Source organism: Strongylocentrotus purpuratus, unplaced genomic scaffold (genome assembly GCF_000002235.5).
Source record: "Strongylocentrotus purpuratus isolate Spur 01 unplaced genomic scaffold, Spur_5.0 spur5_scaffold_10, whole genome shotgun sequence".
NCBI classification, from domain to species: Eukaryota; Metazoa; Echinodermata; class Echinoidea; order Camarodonta; family Strongylocentrotidae; genus Strongylocentrotus; species Strongylocentrotus purpuratus.
In genome coordinates this window covers 7,996,769-8,020,800 of record NW_022145595.1, presented here as the reverse complement: position 1 = coordinate 8,020,800, position 24,032 = coordinate 7,996,769, and the positions used below count along the sequence as shown (strand labels likewise).

At 37.8% G+C, this 24,032-nt stretch overlaps 1 protein-coding gene across 1 annotated transcript in view; it reads left to right on the top strand.

Annotated features, from left to right (window-relative positions):
• LOC577280 (anthrax toxin receptor 1) overlaps positions 1–24,032 on the top strand; it is a 54,393-nt gene that overhangs the window by 10,278 nt on the left and 20,083 nt on the right. The window contains exons 2-4 of the mRNA XM_030979363.1: positions 18,011–18,088; positions 19,192–19,263; positions 19,761–19,867. Of these exons, the coding sequence (XP_030835223.1) occupies positions 18,011–18,088; positions 19,192–19,263; positions 19,761–19,867 (257 nt within the window). The remainder of the gene's footprint in view (positions 1–18,010; positions 18,089–19,191; positions 19,264–19,760; positions 19,868–24,032) is intronic.

Here is a 24,032-nt window from a genome sequence, read left to right as displayed (position 1 = left end):
ATGGTAGCTGCGACCATGAAAATCTGAGAATATGCATTTGTGATATGTAATTTCCAAACGGGAATAGCAAATCGGTCGATTTTAGTCAAGAAACATTGTTTTCAAGCTAAATTAATATCTTGACCTTGAGAGGAAGCTATACAACAAAAAGATTTTATTATTTACAATTTCAAAACTTTAGACTCAATTTTAACCGCGACAGTGATCACTGAATATTGTTGGATCGCATCTTCCAATATGTTCTTTTGAACCACATTCATGACCCCATACCAAAACTTTGTATTACCTTTGAGGGCAATCCAACCCTTGTAATAAGTTGATTTGTATGAATTTAAAGCAGACAAATAACAGAAACAAAATGGAAAAAGTTTGAAAGTTATTAAAGTTATGAATGTTTGAAATATGAGATCACTAAGTCTAGTATGCGAATCTCAAATTGGTAGTTTGGTCAGTGGATTGTGACGTAGGCCGTGGAAAACTCTCCCATTTGCCGTGTACAAAAATGTCACTAAAATGATTTCCGTTTTTCTCGTAAGTACCTTCTTCCTTGGGGCAATACTCAACAGAAATTATAGGTATCATATATGTATAGGTCCTTTAAAAAGAATAAACCCTCCTGAGCCATGGATTTTTGAAAATTTTAAATTTTAGTCATTATAATTATGTTGGAACAGATGGGAAAAGTAGTAGTCCGGCATGACATCACATTGACATTACCGCTTCAGCCAATTTGCAGTGCCCATACGTATAGTGATTACAACTTTCTTATATTTAGTCAGATTTCATTAAAAAATGCATCAGTTTGATTCTCTGATTTTTCTGCTTTCTTTTAGAGTGGTTGTCTAATTATTTGGGTTGGATTTCCCTTTAAAATGTGAGCAGTGGAATCTCCCTTCAATGCAGTTATATTTTTAGATACATCATTTCAAGTCTACCGTTTTTGACATTTTTAATTTAAAATCTTGTGTTTTATTGTTCATTATTTTTTGCTATTTTTTGTTCAAGTATTCTAATACTACATCCCTCATTATACCTTAGTTCCAATTCATATCTTTGTATTTGTCTTCATTTGATCATATTTTGTGAGCCACTTCTCATCTTCTATTCAACTTCCTGTTCTTGCATGCCCATTAATTTCATGATTTTTTTCATTTTCCGTCACTAATGGATGAATGATTTTGCAGATAACAATTTCTAAAGAAAGAGAATTTGCCAAAAGCATAATTGCCAGGTGCGTCTATGTTATTTAATTTTGTAACAAAATAGGGAAATCCCAAAGTCATTTCGTGCCCTCATTTCTCTCACGGGCTAGCAGCCTTTTCACACACAGCTAAAATTCTATAAACATGATTAGTATAAACGTGTTTGAAACGTGTTTAAACTAATCACGAGCCTTTTACACACAGAAATTTCGGTGCGATCGTTAATCGTTTCGTGATTAACTACTGCTCGTAAAATGCGCAGTAGTGCCATTGCGCATTGAAGGTCATGCCATATCAATCAAAGTGCACGCTCCATCCGAACTTCGTATCTGCAGCCTGCTTTTAGGGGCGTATGAATCGCGACTTCGTATCTATCCCAACATCGTATAAACGATGTTCACACTGGGAAAATTTTCTATAAACATGTTTAAAACTGTTGAGTTAAACACGTTTATACTAATCATCTTTGGATACGATGAATTTTAGCTGTGTGTGAAAAGGCTGCACAACATTTAGTGGCGATGCCTTTTCACTTCTTTCCATATTCTTTTGTGGGAATGTGTTGGTAATGTTGACATAACTTCGATCCGCTTCGGGGCCTCCTCGTGACAAAATTTCGACAAAAGAATTTTGACAGAAGGGGAGGAAATAGATGTTCCCCTAATACAGTGGGACAATATGAATCACTCATGTGTTTTTAATGGAACAAGTGTCTTGCGGTAAACATGAGGGGGTTCTGTTTTCATAGTCATGATTTTGCAACTCTCTGGGGCCTTTCATTTCGGTGTATTTAAAGAGAAGGTTGATTTCTGGGAACAGGTGAAAAATAATTTGTGAGCGTTATCATTACATTCAGCAAGTGTGGAAGAACATCAGATTTATACATGTCCCCTAAAAAGCATGGCTCTTTAAATGCCTTCATATTCTGTCATATGTCATGTAACATCGTAAAACTCCGGGGTAGGATTTTTACGCCACGTGTTCGAGTAGTTCCACGTACATCTTTCTGTGTACAGTGTTTGTAACTTTACCAAGACTTTGCCTAATTTCTTATCATTTTGATGATTCCAGAACCTTGCAATACACACAAATTCTTATGTGCTAGATGATCAACCTTTTACTGGTCGATTCCACACCGTTTCTTTCACAATGCAATCGCATAACCAGAACTCACCTTCATCTTTAATGCGTCATTGAAACCCCCTTTTTATCAACGGAAATGGAAGTAATAACACCGGTATTATGGTTTTGATTCTTGCTCGAAATAAATCGATTGAATTTTATGAGTGCATGATCTTTTAATTCGGAGAGTTGAACCCAAATAGGCTTGTCCCTCTTGTCCTTTTGTCCTTTTGTCCTTTTGTTTGTTCATTCTCAATAGTAAGTCGTACAAGGAGGCTAAGGGGGGGGGGGGCGTTTGGGGTTAATTTGAAATATAACAAAATACGGATTAGTTATCTTTATGTTAATGATCCATATGTGAAACAGTTATTTCGAATCTAAAAACATTTCCTAAAGACCTAATATATATTATTGCAAAAATTTGGCAACTATAAAAAAAAAAAACATGTTAAAAAAATGCTACAGGAATCAAGATTATATAATTTTTGTTAAACCTCAAAGTGAGAGGGAGGGGAGTTTGCAAGAAAAGAAAAATGATCATGTCTTCACTGGAAACAGGTTCACAAAGAGGAGGTCGTAGCCTGTGGCACTAAAATGCAAATTAGGCCACCAATAGGAGAGAGAAGGGGGGGGGGGGGTCATATCATTTTGTTCACGTTGTCTCCCCCTCCCCTCCCCGCCGTTTGAGGGGCACTTTCCTTCGTACCCTCCCTGTGGCTAGGCCACGGTGTTCATGGATGGTACCCGAACCGTATTTATAAGAATAGACCTTGCCTGACTCGCCTCGTGTGGCTCATACTGACTAACATTCAATACTGTGATTTGCTCTGGTGTACCCTTGGTACAGACATCGAGAGGGGCACCGGTATCAAGGGTGGGGACACTTATCTTACTTTACTGAGACTCATGAAAGCTTCGAGGGGAACACCGACATTAAAGGGAGGGGGCACTTGTTTTACTCTACTGAGACTCAAGCTTCGAGGGGAACACCGACATTAAAGGGAGGGGGCACTTGTTTTACTCTACTGAGACTCAAGCTTCGAGGGGAACACCGACATTAAAGGGAGGGGGCACTTGTTTTACTCTACTGAGACTCAAGCTTCGAGGGGAACACCGACATTAAAGGGAGGGGGCACTTGTTTTACTCTACTGAGACTCAAGCTTCGAGGGGAACACCGACATTGAAGGGAGGGGGCACTTGTTTTACTCTAATGACGCATGAAGCTTTTAATTAATTCATTGGAAATAAGCTAATCATTACGAGCTTTTATGGGTCATCTTGTCAAGGTATACGAGAGAGAGTGAGAGAGAGAGAGGGGGGGGGGGGGAGGGAGGGGGGAGGGGCTCTATCGCTCGTATATTTCATGATGTAAATGTACTCGACGAGTAAAATCAATCAATGCCTGAATGAAATGCAAATTATCAAGAACATTAATTATGGAGAGGATGTAGGAGGAGTAGTAGTAGTTGTACCTTCTTTTCCCCATTCTTGTTATCCTCTTCCTTATCCCATTCTTTCCTTTTTTCTTCACCTTTCCTTCTTTTTATCCCACTTGATTAGGGGAAGGTACCCCATACCCCCCGGTAGCTACGCCTTCAATGATTTTTGTTTACTCTTATCATTGTGGGCACCTTGATGGAGTAGCCACCTCGGTCAAGGGCAGGCGTCAAATATCAACTAATTCAGATCCGATAGATAAACTTATCTTCAAATTATTTTGTCATATCCCTGATTCAATGTTTCTTTCCTACTTTGTTATGTGTCGAAACAACAAATCTAAAGTTCAAGGTTAGACCATTCCCAAATCCAATTGGCAAATTTCTAAACTATGTCGTTGAAATACTGATACAGTCGTGTTTTCTTTTTTGTTTTTGTTATTGTTTGTTTTGTTTGTTTGTTTGTGTGTGTGTGTTTTTGTTTTTTTGTTTGTTTGTTTGTTTGGTTTTTTTTTGGTTTTTTTTGGTTTTTTTTTTTTTTTTTTGGGGGGGGGGGGGTCAGCAGGAACGCTTAATGTGTACATAACGAAATGGCATTTAACATGGCAATAGAAAATCCGGCATATAGGGTGGAGCCCGGTGCACCCCCTTACTTTCACCGTAGTGTGTAGACTGATGATTCAATATTAAAATGTCAATTTAATGACATATATTTCACTTATATAGTTGTTTGTATTTATCTTTTTGTTAACCACTTGTGCGGAGGAACACGCTTTTTAGCGCGAGTGCTGTTTTTCATAGGGGTCCACTATATTCAAAGTAATAATTGAGCAGATTATAAAATACATTCTTTGACAGTAATATACAAAATATGCATTCATAAAAATACATAATAATTGAATGACGCGCCTCGAAAGGCTTAGCTTGGGGTGAGGGTGACCTTAAACCAGGCCTTCTCAACTAGTTTATTAGAAGTGCCAAAACAAAAATAATTTGTAGTTGAAGTGCCACCCTGTAAGGTCGACTGTGCTGCGAGGGAGCGTAGTGACCGAGCCGAAAATGGGTGGGGTCCAGGGGCGAAGCCCTAACAGGGGTAGCAGGGGGCTGAGCCCCCTGAAGCTGGTAGATTTAGGGCTTTCTAAAGGCCCAAATGGGGAATTTTTAGCACCATTTCATTCCACAATATAATCACTCATTTTCTAACAATCCATCATTATCGTGACTATCATTTACAATAATAAGTTGTCATTAATTTTGGTAGATGTTGTTTTACTACAGTGGAAAAAATACGGTTTGGTTTCATTCTTTTAATAATAAATATGAACGTGTATAGATGTGAAAATGTGCTCTCGTTCCGAACAACCCCTTATTATGCTCAATCTAAAATTGGAATCCTTCCAGTTATCCTACTCATGCAACCACATGCATATTGTGAAAGAATATGCTTTGACTAATACGTGATGATACAAATTTTGCCGAGAAACCGCCTACTAGTTGATATATTTGATAAATTATCATATCGATCCGGTCTGGGTAGATATCGCGAATGCTCTTCAACATTAAACATTTGGGCATATATTTCTGCTTTTTTTGCGAATTTAGGTTGAATTATTGCCATCTAAACCTTTGAAGGCAATATTTAAACAATATTGAATGGATATTTTGCACCCAAAACCCTTGAACCGCAATTTTACCAATACCGGTCTATATCTTTAATTTAGTATTTCTCAGTTTGTAGAAAAGTTGCTTATACATTTCACCAAGCTCTAGGGGAGCTTTAACATCTTAAACCAGGGAGATGGGAAGGTTAAACAGATTGTTTAAATGAAGTAACGTGATATTGATATTCATATTTCTCACTAATGATAGATTTGTTTTCATTTGTAGAACTAGTTAAATGTCCTTCTAGTGCTGTTTCGCTATGTCGTTCGATTGAGGATTAAGATTTGATTGCTGTTTTTTTTTGGTGGTGAATCCGATCTACATGACTACATATGATTTTCGAATTGGTTTTTTTTTCATGGAAAGTACTGACGAGTGATGATCACGAACACATGCCCCTTAATACATGTTGATAGTTTAATCACCCCTTATACAAGCAGTGGTTACCTTATATGGTTTATACAATAGACGGATATTGAAAAGACTAATTTGGTGAGCGAAAGAATGATAATTTTCAGACAAGATAATGCTTTGTCATCTCATCCAAAATGATGTCACGTCGGCATGTGGTTGCCAATATTTTACCAATACCGGTCTTTATCTTTAATTTAGTATTTCTCAGTTTGTAGAAAAGTTGCTTATACATTTCACCAAGCTCTAGGGGAGCTTTAACATGTTAAACCAGGGAGATGGGACGGTTAAACAGATAGTTTAAATGAAGTAACGTGATATTGATATTCATATTTCTCACTAATGATAGATTTGTTTTCATTTGTAGAAGTAGTTAAATGTCCTTCTAGTGCTGTTTCGCTACGTCGTTCGATTGAGGATTAAGATTTGATTGCTGTTTTTTTTTTTGGTGGTGAATCCGATTTACATGACTACATATGATTTTTTCGAATTGGTTTTTTTTTTCGTGGAAAGTACTGACGAGTGATGATCACGAACACATGCCCCTTAATGCATGTTGATAGTTTAATCACCCCTTATACAAGCAACCAGGCCTTCTCAACTGGCGGCGCGCGCGCCACTTGTGGCGCTTGCGGTTAGTCGTAATGGCGCGCGACTGTTGCAACAACAAAACAAAAAACAGAAAAAAAGAGAATATATATTTTAGAATTAAATACTCAGCTAAATCAAGAAGTTGCAGTCGAATTCGAGCCCTAAATGCCTGTTTTATTAACAAACAGGAAGAAAGGGGGAATTTATCGTTTTTTTTACCATTTTATACGAATCTAAAAGGTCTGAACAATTAGCTTACGATGAGATATTCAACATTGCCAATATCTGAAAACCTCTCGTTTTCGTTTGTTTAATTTCACTTTATTTTGACATTTCTCGTGTTTATTGCACACAAAAAAACTACATATAAATATACCTCCAGTGTAATTGTACTCAGGAATTTTACAAATTTTTTCACATCAATATGAAATTATGAGTGATTATATTGTAGAATGAAATGGTGCTAAAAATTCCCCATTTGGGCCTTTAGAAAGCCCTAAATCTACCAGCTTCAGGGGGCTCAGCCCCCTACTACCCCTGTTAGGGCTTCGCCCCTGGACCCCACCCATTTTCGGCACGGTCACTACGCTCCCTCGCAGCACAGTCGACCTTACAGGGTGGCACTTCAACTACAAATTCTTTTTGTTTTGGCACTTCTAATAAACTAGTTGAGAAGGCCTGGTTTATACAATAGACGGATATTGAAAAGACTAATTGGGTGAGCGAAAGAATAATAATTTTCTGACAAGATAATGCTTTGTCATTATTTTCATTATTTATTTCATCCAAAATGATGTCACGTCGGCATGTGATTGCATGAGTAGGATAACTGGAAGGATTCCAATTTTAGATTGAGCATAATAAGGGGTTGTTCGGAACGAGAGCACATTTTCACATCTATACACGTTCATATTTATTATTAAAAGAATGAAACCAAACCGTATTTTTATGCCTCCGCCACCGAAGGTGGTGCCGGAGGCATCATGTTTTCGGGTTGTCCGTCCGTACGTCCGTCCGTCCGTACGTCCGTCCGTCCGTCCGTACGTCCGTCCGTACGTCCGTCCCGTTTGACCGTTATCACAATATCTCAAGAACCATTTAAGATTTAAACTTAAGACTCGGGAATAGTATTTATCACCATAGGAAGACGATCTGATTAGATTTTGGAGTACGTAGGTCAAAGGTCACAGGTCACAGAGGTCAACTTATGAAATTCCTTGTATTGAGTTTGTTAGCGCGATATCTCAAGAACCATTTGAGATTTAAACTTCAAACTTAAGGATAGTATGTATCACCATAGGAAGACGATCTGATTAGATTTTGGAGCACGTATGTCAAAGGTCAAGGGTCACAGAGGTCAACTTATGAAATTCCATACATTGAGATTGTTATCATGATATCTCAAGAACCACTGGAGATTTAAACTTCAAACTTAGTGATAGTGTGTATCACTATAGGAAAACAATCTGATTACATTTTGGAGCACGTAGGTCAAAGGTCAAGGGTCATAGAGGTCAACTTATGAAATTCTATACATTGAGATTGTTATCATATCTCAAGAACCACTGGAGATGTAAAAACTTCAAACTTAAGGATAGTATGTATCACCATAGGAAGACGATCTGATTAGATTTTAGAGCACGTAGGTCAAAGGTCAAGGGTCACAGAGGTCAACTTATGAAATTCCATACATTGAGATTGTTATCATAATATCTCAAGAACCACTGGAGATTTAAACTTCAAACTTAATGATAGTGTGTATCACCATAAGAAGACAATCTGATTAGATTTTGGAGCACGTAGGTCAAAGGTCAAAGGCCACAGCGCACATTATGAATGCAAAAACAGCTTGTGATCGCGTTATCTCAAGAACCGATTGATGGATTCATGCAAAAATTAGGTCATGTTTGTTACTTGCAGAGCCAATGAACTGAGTAGATTCTTGGTTCATAAGGTCAAAGGTCAAAGTTCATGGGCCCATTATGTATGCAAAAATAGCTTGTGAACGCATTCTCATTAGAACTGACAGATGGATTACTATTTAACTCAGAACATCTTCCAGAGCCAATGAACTGAGTAGATTTTATGGTCATGAGGTCAAAGATCAAAGGGTCATAATATATGTATATGAGAAATTGCTTGTAATCACAATATTCTGAGAACCTGTCAATGGATTACCATTGAACGTGAATTCAATTTTTTTTTCTGTTTTGGTTTGTAAAATTGCTCTATAACGGAGGCATCATTTTCGACTGCGCGCAGTCGAATTCCATCTAGTTTCCACTGTAGTAAAACAACATATCCCAAAATTAATGACAACTTATTATTGTAAATGATATTCACGATAATGATGGATTGTTAGAAAATGACCCCTTAATCATATAAATAATAGATATGCAAAATTTGAAAAGAGCAAGGATCAATATATGTATATATATATATGTAAACCTATATTTGCTTTAATCTTATTAACGGGGATAACCTAGATGAGTATTTATACTTTTGTTATCCCTCCTACTCTTCATTTGATTGTATCATTTTGTACACTTTTATTTCATGTTTTGTGAAAATATATATATATTTTTTTAAATATATATATATATATATATATATATATATATATATTATATATATATATATATATATAATCATACAAATGTGTATTCACAAAATAACATTGAGGAAGGAAAGAAATAAATAATATTAAAATTAACGTTGCTTAATGACTGAAGATTCAAAGATGGACTTGTATTGAAGCACTGTGGGCGGGTGGGAGCACTGTGGTATATTGGTGAAGGCTCTTAACTCTCAAACGAGAGGTCCTGGGTTCGACGCTCGCCCTGGCATTACACCCTTGAACAAAATCGTTTTACCACTATTGGTCCTTTTCGGCCCAGGTGTATTGAATGGGTACCAAGGCAATGTTGGGATGACTTAAAGTGCAGTGTCCTCTGTGGGTAAATAAGACCATAATATTATTATGTTTATGGTTTATGTCGCCTGCAAAGAAATTTGATGTATGAATGACAGGATAGCTAAATACGGCTGTAGTTCCTGATAAAGGGACTTGATGCTGACCTATAGGCCGCTAAGGATATGTTACTTTGGGGTTTCGAACTCGAGACCTTCCGTTTCCCAAACTGGTGCCTGTGGTCATCCTCAATTGCATGAATAGGGAAAGATTAATGAATGCGTAATGAAGGAAGCGATAAAGGGTCAATATCCGATTGAAATTGAATCACCGGTCGATTACCTCAAAGTAATTGAATACATTAGAATTTTAAAGTATTTTGGTGGTCATGGTTGCGAAGGTTTAGTTCTGGGAAAGATGAAACATGATTGATGAGCCTTTTCTTTAAAGGTATAGACCAGTTCTGGTCATGCGTTTGCATTGTGAAAGAAACGTTGTGGAATCGATTAGAAAAGGTTGATCATCTAGCATATAAGTATTAGTGTGTACTGCAAGGTTCCGGAATCATCAAAATGATAAGAAATTTGGCCTTGTCTTGGTTAAGTTATACAAGCACTGTACACAGAAAGATGTAGGGCCTATATGGGACTACCCTATATCTATCCAGTCCGGATAGATATAATAATTTACCAAATATATCAATTAGTAGGTGGTTTCCCGGCAAAATTTGTATCATCACGTATTAGTCAAAACATATTCTTTCACATGATGGGTATAAGAGCTTCCACTTCATTTTTTGAGAGGGGGGGGGGGGTGTTTCCAAAACTGGTCTATACCTTAATGTTAGTGTGGAAGAGTATCATAGAACAAAAATGTCCTTCGAAAAGGATGGCTCTTCACACTCCCTCATCATGCTCATTATTAATCGAAATATGATAAGGAACAGTTAGGGTTGTGGACTGGGCGGCCTATTGTGGAGCACAGCCTCATGCCACATATTTCTGTAGTCCCATATGCACATTTCTGTGTATGGTGCATGTGACTTTTAGTAAGAATAGGCAAATTTATAATCATTTTGATGATTAATAATCCTCACATACATGATCAACCTTTTCCAAACGTTTCCACACAGATGCTTTCACATTGCAATATTATTGCATGACCAGCACTAAACATTTTCTTTAAACACAACTTGGTGTTATCTTCTTGCTAATATATGTATTGTTTTGTAATGTAAACTGGATGAATTTTAATAATAATAATAATAATAATAATAATAATAATAGCCTAATAGTCCACTCCAAATTTTATTAAACCGAAACGGAAATTCTTTTTGCCCAATTGATCGTGAGCCCGGCCTATATTTAGATTTAGATAGTGTTTAACTTAATTTGGTTGCAAGTAATAAGAAATGAGGATGACTTTGAAATTCGCTGTTTAGAACAGCACAGAAGTACGTGCATATTGCATAATAGTTTTACCGGGGAATGACGAAGGCTAATTTTTTTTTTTTTTTTTTTTTTTTTTTTTTTTTACATCGCGGCCTTTACAATCATGACAGCTAGTCAGATGAAAAATGGAAACGAGAAACAGAGGAAAGTGTCAGTATTTCTGTCTACCTTTTGAAACTTTAGAGTTGTGATCATGCTTAAGGGGAAATACCACCAAATCATTACGTTTTATCTAGCTAAACAACGCGGCGAAATGTGTCCAATTCTACCTTTACGATATAGACAGACTGTCTCGCAAAGCGTTAAGCACGGGATGTCAGATGACTTGTCTTCAGTTGGTGCGATGAGCAAACTTCCTTCCCACAGCTCTTCCACAACTTCCGGTATCAAGAGGGGATTGATGAAGTGGGGGGGGGGGGTGTATCTTGTCTTTATGTATTTCACGTTCGAAGTGCTCAAATAGATATAGCTCATTAAACAATTCAACTCGTTGGCGGTATTGAGGGAAATGCATGGGACATTGGCCCCTTCGATGTGCCAAACACTCACCAAAACAAGTTCACATCCTCTTCCCCTTTTCTCTTGTGTTTGTATAGTTAGATATTTAGTAGACATTAAATAATGTTTGAGAAAATATGAGAGCCTTTTTTGTTTGTTTCTGTTGGAATATTTCTTTTGTGTATTATATATTTTTTTTCTTGGTTTGCTTGTTTTATTTAAAGTTTTTTATAGAGATTTCTGAGACTTGGACCCCTCCCCGCCCCCACTTAACGAATAATCTATGTTGCTCCCCCCGATTTAACCGCACCTAGAGACTGTTTGACTTGGGGGACAGTATTTCTTCGTATGTACAAGCCCAGTTATAATTTAGCCCAACTTAACGACAGCTTTAAATCGAAAATCGAAACGAAATTACTTAATTAACATCTAAACAAAAGCATGATAATGAGGTAGGGATAAACATTTGCGAAAAATTTCATGTAACTTTATGATATTATTTGTAATATTTATGATCGGTTTTGTTTATTCTCTCACAGGAAGTTATAGATATTGATTAGTTTCGCACGCAATGATCATGGATGACAAAGATAATAATAAGGTCCTCAACACATTTGTTATGTATCCACTGCCATAAAATTTATCATTTCCTGGGAAGTTTGACCTACTTTCTTCTGAATCAGAACATCTGTGTCGAATTTTATATTTTGATGGGAATTAATTTTCGGGTAAAGCTGACTCGAAATAGCCTTCATTGTGATATTGTCAAAAAATACCACGGTAATTATGATCGATGGCGTAGCGTGGGCAAGCTATGGAGGGGGCAGCTCTGGCATCCTGGGGAGGGGGCACCTAATATATGAGGTGGATAAAATGCATGATAACTACACCTTGGAGGGAGGGGAGGCTGTAGGAGAGAGTTTTTATCTCATTCATTTCAATTGTCTTTCCCTCTCCCTTTTTCTTTCAGTATAGCTGCTTTTCCTCCCCCTTTCCTCCTGTGTTTAAAGGGGTGCGCGTGCTCTTTGGGCTGTGTGATTGGGAGGTTCATGCCTTCCCATGTCTCCCGTAGCAACGCCATTGGTTATGTTGCGGTCAATGAAAATATTGATAATACAATACAACATTTAGCACTAATGATATTGTTAATTGTGCCTAAGCTAACTATCACACATGAATGTAATTATTTCAAAAGTTGAAGATTTTTTTTATCCCGACCATAATAAAAACAATCTACACCTGGGTGGAGAGTGGCAAATGCGGTTTAGTGTCTTGCCATATTTCGTGGTAAAGTTCGATGTTTTCAAGATATTAATAATCTTGAATGAGATTGATTAATACAAACAAGGTGGGTAGAATAGTACATGTGCTCTATCATTTCTAGACAAGTGAAGACATTTTGAAACCACAGATGTGTGACTGCCTTATCTCATGCCTTCACCGCCGTACAATCCTTTCCTTCCTCATGGCTGGTTAAGTTTAAACCTCAGCCTGGATGCAGGGCACAGACAACAATGTAATGAAAGTACATTGTTGAGTTAACACCTTAATTGCCAAAGTACCCGTATCACAAGTTCACAATGACTATAGCCTCCTGGACAGTTACCCCGGACAATTACCCCGGTAAACTATGCTGCTACCTCTTGAGTCTTGACAATAATCTTAACTCCTACTGACAACTACTAAGAAGTTAATTGAATGGGGCTGTAGTTGTCCGGAGAGAGGTAATTGTCCTAGGGGGTATAGTTGTCCTGGAGAGGAAACATTCGGGAGGTAGTTGTCCGGAATGATATAATAGGTTAAGGGGGCATTTGTTCAAGGAGGTAATTTTCTGAAGGGAGTTTTCAAGTGCCCTTAGCTTAGGAGTATGATCGAGTAGATAGTTTGGAGTAGTCCTGATATTTAAAATACCACTTGTTCGGCTATCAGTGGGACACCGGTGTATTCCTTCTTTGGGTATAAGTTTATTTGTAAAGTAATTGAGATTAAGAAAGAAAAGATGCATCAGATGATGGGAATCGATATAAGTAACACTCAAAAAATCTACCATACTGGGCATGGTGGCTCATGAACAGGAGGTCGCGGGTCGAACCCCGGCCGAGTTAAACCAAAGACTTATAACAATGGGACCTTCTGCCTTCTAGCTAGGCGCTCAGCATATTAGATTGCAGAAGGGTAGTAATAACATATTATGTTATGCAGGGCCCGCTGGAGGAGCAGTTTCATAACTGAAGTGGCTACCCTGGGTAAATAAAACGTTATTATTATTATTATTATGTATTATTTTAAGATATCCACAACATGGATGATAAACCAAGACTCCAACCGAGGAATAATAAAAATATCATAAAAGTGTGACCCTAAGATGACCCGACAGAATCTGCCTTATTTCCAACAAAATACCGGTTATCTGGTAAGGCAAGGTTGCCTAATAGACATGTCTGGAATTAGGGGAGCGATATTTTTGGCGCCAATGGAAGTGCGATTAAGTCTGTTCTCATGGCAACAATTCAATCATAATCCACGAATAACAATTTATTCGGATATTGTGTATAAAGTTATTAGACAGAAAAAAGACTTATGTGTCGGATACAGTGCATTGCTTGGATAAAATCTATTATTATATTGATAGCTATTGACTTTTATGCCATATGTCATGTATTCAACGCCTCGCCTTCAATTTACTTTTTATCACATACCGTGCTTTGAAATTTTCCTCCCCCATGATACATCTCTTCAATAGTTCTATAAATAACCATCACAAGCCATGTCGATCTGGGACCCGTTTCACAAAGCTTTTTTTCAATGACAATGGACAAATATCAGTGACAAAACTGCTGATAACCAATAAGAAGCAAGGATTTCAGTAGCTGATAACAACAACTGTCATTTGTCAAGTTGATGACAAGTTTTGTGAACCCCCCCCCCCCCCTTGTCTTCTTTCATCCAATGACAGAGTTATACATGTATGTCAGCTCCCCGGTTTTTTAGGAACCGACTCTCAAAATCATTGAAAGATTGTAAAGCTGAAGATAACTTTAAAAGAAATCTAATTACAAGTGCTTTCTCCAAATATGCTTTGTTCTGTTTTATTTTAAACACCTCCAGAATATTTTTGTCATTACATTATTAAAGGCTCGTTCAGAAATGACGCAAAACACCGTCCCAAAAACATATCCGCCTCTGTAATCCTAACAAGAAAACGCGTGTGCCTGCTCAAATTATTTACATTGAAAAAGGAGACATAATAACTGTTTTGCTTGTTCATTTTAATTCTTGTCGCTTATAATGACGCATGTTATTTTGAATTCAGAGCCAGGATACCGAAACATACCTCAACATGCTCAAAGCGGCAATTTCTGCTTGAATTTGTTTCATGGTCGCCAGAAGCGATATAACACATGTTTTGTTTTGTTTTTCCCTGCAAAATTCTGAAATCATCGCCAAGACAAAAATAGAGATTTTAAATATATATATATATATATATATTGTGGTGATGACGGGTAATATCATGTTGTCCCGAATTTGTCCCTGATGATGCTACATTGGTGATAAGTTAGCCATGAAGTGTCATCTGCAATTCGACGATGTACCTGTGTGCCTTTTTAATAATGTAAATGCATGCATGGCCAGGTGGTGAAAGGAAAAGTGTGTTCTTTGAAGTTTACACGAGTAGATGGCGTAGGACCGGTTTTACAAATTCATATTCAAATTTTATTGATTATAATGCAAACACATAGGACCTTTCTCTTCGTCATGATAACACAAATCGAAATTATGGTGTAGCAAAGATAATTCGTGTAAATGACAGAATTACGATAATTGGCGATGACACAAATTAACGTACTTTCACATGTCTCTCGGGAATATAATACAGAGAGGATAACAAATTACTCTTCTCGTAGTTCTTTTTACAATCTTCAATTGCAGCGAGGATAAAAAAAAAAATCAAAAAAATCGATGATTATTTGCACGTTGTGTATCAAAGGGATCCGGTAACTTTGTCTCAGATTCTGAAACAAAATCCTGGATTAAGCTCATGCTGCAATCATAATTATAAACATTTAGGTCAGTCAGGAACAACATGACTTTTACAAGCTGATCGCCTGTCTGATTATAAAGATATTTTCATAAAACTACAGTCTATTGGGGAAAACGAGTATGGTAAAACCGGTCACTCAAAGATTTTTATTTTTTTTGAGGCACTTCTTGATCATTTTGAAGCGCAATTTTTTAGGGCTTCAATATTACACCGTAATTATGACAGACACTGAGAACACGTAGGGCCGTGTATCTCAGATTTAACATTGTTAAACGATGCCTTGAATAACAAAACTGATCCCGTGCGAGAATCTTTTGGGGACATCCGAAGATTTTGAAATACCATTTGACCAATTTAAGCTGAAATCAGTCAGCGGTATGTTTTTTTTTTTTAAATAAATAAAAATGGAAATGGAAAAAATAACAACGAGGAAACACCCGAAATCTATTCTGTGCGATGATCTCATTTCTTGACTCTAAAGCATGGAGGCTACAATGACCTTAATCACGTGACCCTAATGACCTCTCTCACGAGTTGGACCCTGGACCGGAAACCCGCTGTGAGGTAAACCCGAAAGTTGAAAAAAATACAAAGTGGTAGCAATGGCGGATACACGAGTCCGTGACGCGAGGGGGGGGGGGGGGGGGGGGGGGGGGGGGGGGGGAGGCACATTTTTAAAGAATCTCTGACAAGCACGCCAAAAAAATGTTATCATTTTTAAGGGGCATTTTGGGGGGAAGGTCATCAAAGAATTGTTTAAAAACCCATGCAGGACATGGAACTTTCGCGTTTCGTAAAATAGAGAATTTCAAGGCAAGAAGTTTTCGCAAACTTTTCGCAATAATTTAGTTTTTAGTCAGGTGACATTTATTTCGCCGCATATCGATTTTCGCAAACCACTCTTGAAATTTGTGAACATTGCCATGCATGATCGCGAAAGTGTCTCTTTTTACAAACAGTGGTAAACCTACACACTATTTTTTTTTTGTTGTTGATATCTTTCCACGAAAATTGAACAGGTATTTCATCTCTGAATTTGCAGTATCCTGATGCTTTTAATCGGACATTTTAAACGAACTAAAAACTAATCTGTTGCGAAAATGAAAATCTCTTAACCCGCCAGGCCCCTTTGTGTCTTAAATAATCCCTACGTCTAAAATTCGCAACCAGAAATACAAACGTCTCAAAGTAGTACTGCAGTTTTTGAAGATGTGTGATTCATAGTCACACATCTAAATATCATCAATATTTCGTCGCTTAATTCAACGGGATTACCTCTTAAACGAACTGTCATCATCCCATTACGACTGTGTCTGGCTTGTGTGTAATGCTTTCGCGAAGTTGGCCGTATGAATCACATCGGGAAACGGGGGTTTCTACGGTTGCTGATTTAGCGATTGGCGATGTACGCCGATCCTAAAAATATCCTTGGATTAAATTTTGACGTCATCGTGATCTTTCGAGTGATGAAGTTTGTCTGATGAAGGATTAAATGTATTTAAAGGATATTCAAAATCGCCCCCTATTTTTGTCGAGCCCCCTTCTTGTACCCCCTTTGGCTATATTTCACTTTCCTTTTTCTTTTTGCTATTAACTCTTCAGTATAACGGCATAGTTACGGGGGACCAGTGCCCCCTTTCAAATGGCGCAAAGGAATGGGAAAAGAGAAAGAATGAGAGGGGGAGGGACGGGAAAAAACAGATGAAAAGACCCCCCCCCTTCCGCAACCCTTCCTATCAATCAGTGACATTCTTAATTCGCCTTTCCTTCAAAATCCACCCCATCCGTTCCGATGTTATTGTGCCTCATTGTTTAAGTGAATGCATGCTGCGCCAGAAGAGAATGGAAATGTTATGAGGAGGGCTTTGTCCAACGTCTGGATGAACTATGGCCCGATAGATAGAAAGATAGATGCTACGCCATCTCAGGTGAAATTCTTGATACTTTCAGTTTATTCAAGTGTTTTATTTTTCATTTTCAAGTTCATTTTTTTTTTATTCCACAATTTTTTCTTCACATGCATAATAAAATTCCTTTCTAATGCACTCTTTTATAATAAACTGAAAGAAGACACATAGCTTGGTCTAAATGATATAATCTAGTAAAGCATACCAGTCAATTACAACATAATGAGTTCGTTTATGCTTTTATAGTTCGTCGTATGAAGTAAAGTGGAGGAATGTTGTTCTGAGTACACCCAGTAAATAAATAATCTACAGACAGGAAAGAATGAAGAATAGAAGAAGGGAGAAAGAAGGAATTAAGGAAAGAAAGGGGGAAAGAAAACGAAGGAATGGTTAGAAGAAATGTAGAACATTAGCAGACAAACAAACATCGTCACTTTTTTTCTCCAAAGTGTTTTCTAGTAGAGGTGTCGTGGTCGAGTGGGTACGTGGCCGGACTGTCGATCATAAGGTCCGCGGTTCGAGTCACGCCTCGGCACTAATGTCCTTTGGCGAGACATTGATCTGCATTTGCCACACTCCTGCCAGGTGAATTAAATGGGGACTGGTAGGAATTTATTCCTTGAAACGCAGATCGCGTGACAGCTGCTCTGCTAAAGCCAGGGTAATTATGCTGCATCGCTATAGTCGAGCGCTTAGAGACTTCTGATAAAGTGTTATATTAGCAATTATTATAATTTCTAATAAACTGTTTGTGTTCTTCATTGCTTTTATCTCAGATCAGGAAGTGTCTCACATATCCACTTCCAGCAGCAGACTGTCAACTTTACTGCATTGCTACTCAGCAGATTCACGAGGTAATGATGTCAAAATTAATTTGAACCTGGGGGGGGGGGGGGGGGGGTGTTTCACAAAGATCCCAAGTAGAACTTAAAGATAAACTCCAGTACTGGTAAAAAAAAAAATTAAAAAAATTCTCACAGAATCAAACGAAACTTAAACTGAATGTTCAAGATTACAAATAAATGACATGTGCCAAACAATTTTGGAAGAAAATGTATACTGGCTGAGTAATGAGCATAGAAAGACAAGGAAATCAAGGTAGTACCAGCCCCGACACCATGTGTGTTGTCCCATATATAGCTTTCTATGTGAGTGCTTGTTACTTTACCAAGATTCGGTCAAATTTATTATGATTTTGATGACTCCAGAACCTTGCAGTGCACACCGGTACTTACATGCTACATGATCAACTGTTTCTGATCCTTTCCACACCTTTTCTTTCACAATGCAATCGCATTACCGGTACTAAAGTTTATCTTTAACTCTCAGTTGGACTTTTAAAATATGGAGAGCCATTTGTAGCCTTGGATTGGAATATATTCAAAAGCAGACATTCAAGTATTTTAGACTTTTCATAAATTCCACATCAAGAACATGAAATCTCCTAGATACATTGTCGCTCATATAGTTGGAATATTTTGTTTTACCCCAATTTATGGAATTATTTTGACAATGACTTAATCCTAATAGATCTAGATAATAGTATATATTCTCAGATTTTATTGAATAATAATTTGCCAGTGTTTGTTTTGCGTGACTTCCAAAGCATGTGTATGCTACTATGCTTATCAGATAGGGGACCTACGCCCTTAAGTCATAAATAACAGTAATGAGGATTAATGCCCCACAAAAGGGCACTAATATAGCACATCGACACGGTTTTGATCATGGGGCCTCACAGTTACGAGGCCATTGCTTGGCCACTGAACCGTGACTGTACGCAGCAGGGGCTTGGGTAGGGGGCAGTTCCCACAAATAAAATAAAAAAAAGAAAATGCAATACATTTTCAATAATTCATTGAATTTCCCCCGGTCCCCACAGAAAAAAAAATCTTCTGTGGCATTATGTATTATCCGATTGTGCAATAATGTTGTTATCTATTTCTTTCCATTGCAGCTCCAAAGTACGTGCTTCTTTCATCACTTTTTCAACGTTTGCTGAAGTCGTCACAAGGCTTACAAGTGACAGGTTAGTAAAACCTCGTACAATCATACTGACAAGTGACAAGTCAGTGAAGGTCTTAGGTCGGGAGAAAGGCCTGGTAGAGGGTGCTATAACTCCCACATAAATTGTTAGAAATATCCCCATCGAAGTAAAATCACTTTCTCTCTCTCTCTCCCTCTCTCGCTCTCTCTCCCCCTCTCTCTCTCTCTCTTTCTGTCACTCTTTCAGTGATTTGGGAGACATTATTTATGACCAAGGTGTTTTAAAGTTTTATAATTGACGCCATCTACGTGCAGTTTTCTTTAAAAGTTTTATTATGTGCTTAATTCAAATATATTTTTTACACAATCCAACATATTAATATTTGCATTTTCCTCCCTTTCGCTCTCTCACTCCTCCCTTTCTCTGCCTCCCCTATTTCTCCCTACCCCTTTCTGTCTCTTCTCTCGCACTGATTATTGCTTTATCATCATGATCATGTGTTATTTGTTCTCTTTCTTTGTTATATATTTATTACCCAGTGCTGCTCTCACCAAGGGGATTCAACGCCTTCGTGCTGTGGTGCCGGATGGAAATACACATCTACATTATGGCATTGAGAAGGCCAAGACACAAATCATGTCATCAGGTACGTTACCATGGTTACAAGATGCGGATCGGTACCATCTTGTACATGTAACTCTTTCTATTCAAAGCAATTTTCTTCTCATGAAGCAGTTGGCAAACTGAGGTCATTAATGCTTTCGTGCATTTCAATACCGTGATTCAACGAGGAAAAGATGCAAACACGTTGAATTGATAAATCGCATCCAGCATAAAAAATACAGTGTATTGTGAAAAGAATAGAAAAGTTGTTGAATTTCCAGCATAAATAAGTGTATTGTGAAACGAATAGAAAAGTTGTCCAATTCGCAAATCATGAAATCTATGCTTCTCCCATCCGTCATTCAATACATTACATAAATAAATTCGTGAAAACAAAACTCATAACGATCTTGATCACATCTGATCAATCAATCAATCAATCAATCAGTCACTCAATCAATCAATCAAATAAACAGCTACCAACAAACTAAACAATTTACAATTCACATTCATTTTATGAAACGAAAAAGTAGAACGATTGTGAAATCGGGAAATAATCAAAAGCTTTGTCATGATAAAATACAATAAGTTACATCGTACAAATACGTATACAAAATACATTAAGTTAGGATGTCAAAAATGATCATTCAAATTATCGTAAAATAAATGTGTGTCGAGCTGTAGAGCAAAACAATTTTTTTTTTGAAGCGCTCGATTTGCTTCAAAACGCTTAGAGATTGAAAAGAAAGGCTTTTAAACCGATTAGTCATAACATTATTTTCGGGGTTTCAAAAGTCTGTTTTAACTCCGATTGCACACGAGGTTTCATATTGCTGTCGTTGTGTTTTGTGTTTTTTTTTTGTTACTTGCCATGCATGTAACAGTGACGTACGAAATATGAAAGCAAAATAAACAAGTAAAACATGGAGTACCAGCGTATGTGCTGATTGCCTTTATACACATGACAAGGCGAGGCCTATACGGCTTTTTTGTTTAAGTTGTTGTATTTTCCTTTGCCATCGACCCAAAAACCTTAAAACCTACGGTCGGCTTTTTATCTTTCTTTTTTTAATATTTTTGAATAAATGAATTAAAAACAAAAATGTATTAGAGCATTCAAAACCGAAAAAATATCAGCCCAAAGAGGAAAGAAAAGAAGAAAAAATACCCAACCGACCCAGGTGCTGGCACCTAAAAGGCAAAACAACATTTTTTGTTGTTGGCCTAATTAATAGCGCACTTTATGACGCCTCATAGGAAACGGGCATGAGAGTTGTAAAACGCATTTTGATTTCTATGTCAATGGAATGAAGAAGTATTTGAAACGATTCTTCATTAATGTTTTTAAAGCCCGTCTGCACTAGTTTGGCCAAGAGGATTAGACCTCCCTGCAAGGTCACTGACAGGTGGTTATCTCATCAAATCTGTTCTTAATTAACATATGAAAATCATGGGGACCAACAGGCGCCGATTAGGCGTTGTTTGCTATATAGAGGGCGCAAGTAGCTATAAGTAGTGCAGTGGGGCTTAACAACTTAGAGGCAGGCTGTTTTACGATCGCTGCCACTGCTGTAACATATTTTTAATCGCACCATCTTTCGGTGAAAGGGATCGTTTAACAATGTTAAATCTGATATACACGGTCCTACATGTTACCAGTGTCTGTGATATGGTGTAATATTGAAGCCCTAAAAAAAAAATCGCGCTTCAAAATGACCAAGAAGTGCCTCAAAAAAGTAAAAATCTTTGAGTGACCGGTTTTACCATAACTCGTTTTCCCAAATAGACTGTAGTGTTATGAAAACCGTTCAGCGAACGGTTCTCAAAATTTGTAATTCCAATCATTAATATCTTGATAATCAGACAGGCGATCGGTTTGTAAAAGTCATGGAGTTCCTGACTGACCTAAAGGTTTATAATTATTATTGCAGCATGGGCTAAATCAAGGATTATTTCTAAAGGATCTAAGACAAAGTTACCGGGTCCCTTTAAGGCGTACATGGTGCGATTTGCGGTTCCTGTACCCAAACATCAGGCAGCGCGTCATCGGTTGTTGATGCATTGTGGAACATGGATGTGCACACATCTGGACCGTTGCGAGCACCAGATGGCAGTATACATAAATCCGAAGTAGTGTCAGTAGAACCCCCTGTCTTAAAAGGATTGCTTATGATAAATAATTCCACGAGCTACCATGCAGATGTTGATGATGACGGTGCTTCAGCGAGAGCTTCGGGAGAGTCCTTGCACTTTTCTTGGAGAGTCAGAATGTAGTCCTGAGCCAGCAGGAGCGTATCCACCTTACTACATTTCTGTCGAACAGGGTATCGTTGCAGTCGTCGACCACCGGCCCGTGGGGAGTTAACGTCTAGGGCATCACGGGGAAGCACCCGACGAAGAAGTTCGAACGCATCTCTTAGTTGATGCATGCGGTCGCGCTCTCGCATGTTGACGCTCTCGCGTTTGACTTCGGTCGCGCGTCGCTTGCTGTACATGGTATTGCCATCGGGACCTTTGGGCGGTTTTCGACCCACTTTGCCGACAGTTCTGGTGGATTTAGCACACAGAGCCGTTGCTGTTCTTTCTGGTGCGCTTGAACATGATTGTGTGTTTTCTTGTTTGACTTTAGGCTGGATGTCATGTTCATGCGGTCTTTTGTTTTGATTGAACTGCTGTTGCTGCTGCTGTTGAAAGTACTGTCTTTGATCTCGCAGGTGATATCGATGTGGAGTTGGCCATTGAGAGTTTTCTCCAAGCGATTTGTACTGATGATTTATAGGATGAGGTGTCTGAAGGTCAGAGGTCCACATGGGCTGTGGGAATGCTGACGTTATCATATCATCGACACTACCGCTATCAATCTCCCTGTCGGAGACGTGGTCGACAACCGAAGTCCCGCTGATGGAAGATGCGTCGAAGTTCACTTCGCTGCCACCAGAAGAAGCAGTATGGAAGCCGATGTATCGGTTGTGTGTGACGTCATCGAACTCCTGATTCAACGCAAGCAGGACCTCTTCCGCAAGGTCAAAACTTTCTTCTCGATCAAACGCCATATTGGACGACGGATTAGTTGATGAGAGGATCACGTGATGTAATTGATGTTCAAAATGCTGATTTCTGTGAAATAATAGGGAGAACATTGTTAACACGTTATTATTTTGTTTTTTTTAAAGACCCTTTCTCCCAAATGTTCGGCTCGGTCACAATGTGTCCTCACTGATGTTGATGGCAATTACGTGAAATGTTAAGAATGAAAAAAAGTGGGTTGGGAAGCACGTATCTGCCGGTATTGAAGCCCAGTCATAAAATTGAAAGCCAGTTTTATGTAATGCCCTAATGAATGGGAATATAAGCTTTACGGAATAATCAGTAAAGTCAGCTTGCATAAAATTGAAAGAAAAGAAAAGAAGGGTAGTTTTAGGGCACGTATCTATCAAAAATTGTCACAAAATTGAACTCCGGTTTTATGTTTTTAATTGATAAATTATTTCAAGTAAATGCTAGTCATTGATTTCGTCTGTAGAGACGGTAAGTTTGCAGCATGATATCGGAAAAAATGAATTTAAGGGCAGTTTCGGGGGGGGGGGGCGCGTATATCTACCGATCATGAAGCTCAGTCACAAACTTGAACTCCGATCGATTTTATATTCCGAATTTAAATATCCTTTCGAATATACAAATCGGTTATAAGGTTGCGTATAAAGTTCATGGTGAATAAAGCTCATTTAAAAAAAAAATGTCAGTCAAAATAAATAACTCTTATGCTGTGCCGGTGTCACAACTATGTGACAACCATCCTAGGTATTTTCAAAACACCTTGCTCCACCAAGAATTATGTTTATGATTGTCAAATTTGATTTAATTTGATTTATTTTCTTCTGCATTCCATATCAATATAAACAATTTTCGGTTACAAAACAAACATAAATTACTAAAAGGTACTTTATAACAATGATTCTTAAAGAAGAAATGTAAATGATAATTATTTGTGGAAGAAGGATTGCCATCAAAATACTAAAACTATAACACCCCAAAACAAATATGAAATAAATGAACAAATTGTTTAAGCAGAATGGACACATACTTGAAAGCATGTTCAATATAAGGGTAAAGATGATGTTATTGTTGTTGATGATGATGATAATGATGATTTTATTTAAAGACATATATACAGGGATGATAAAATATAAAAACTATTATGACAAATT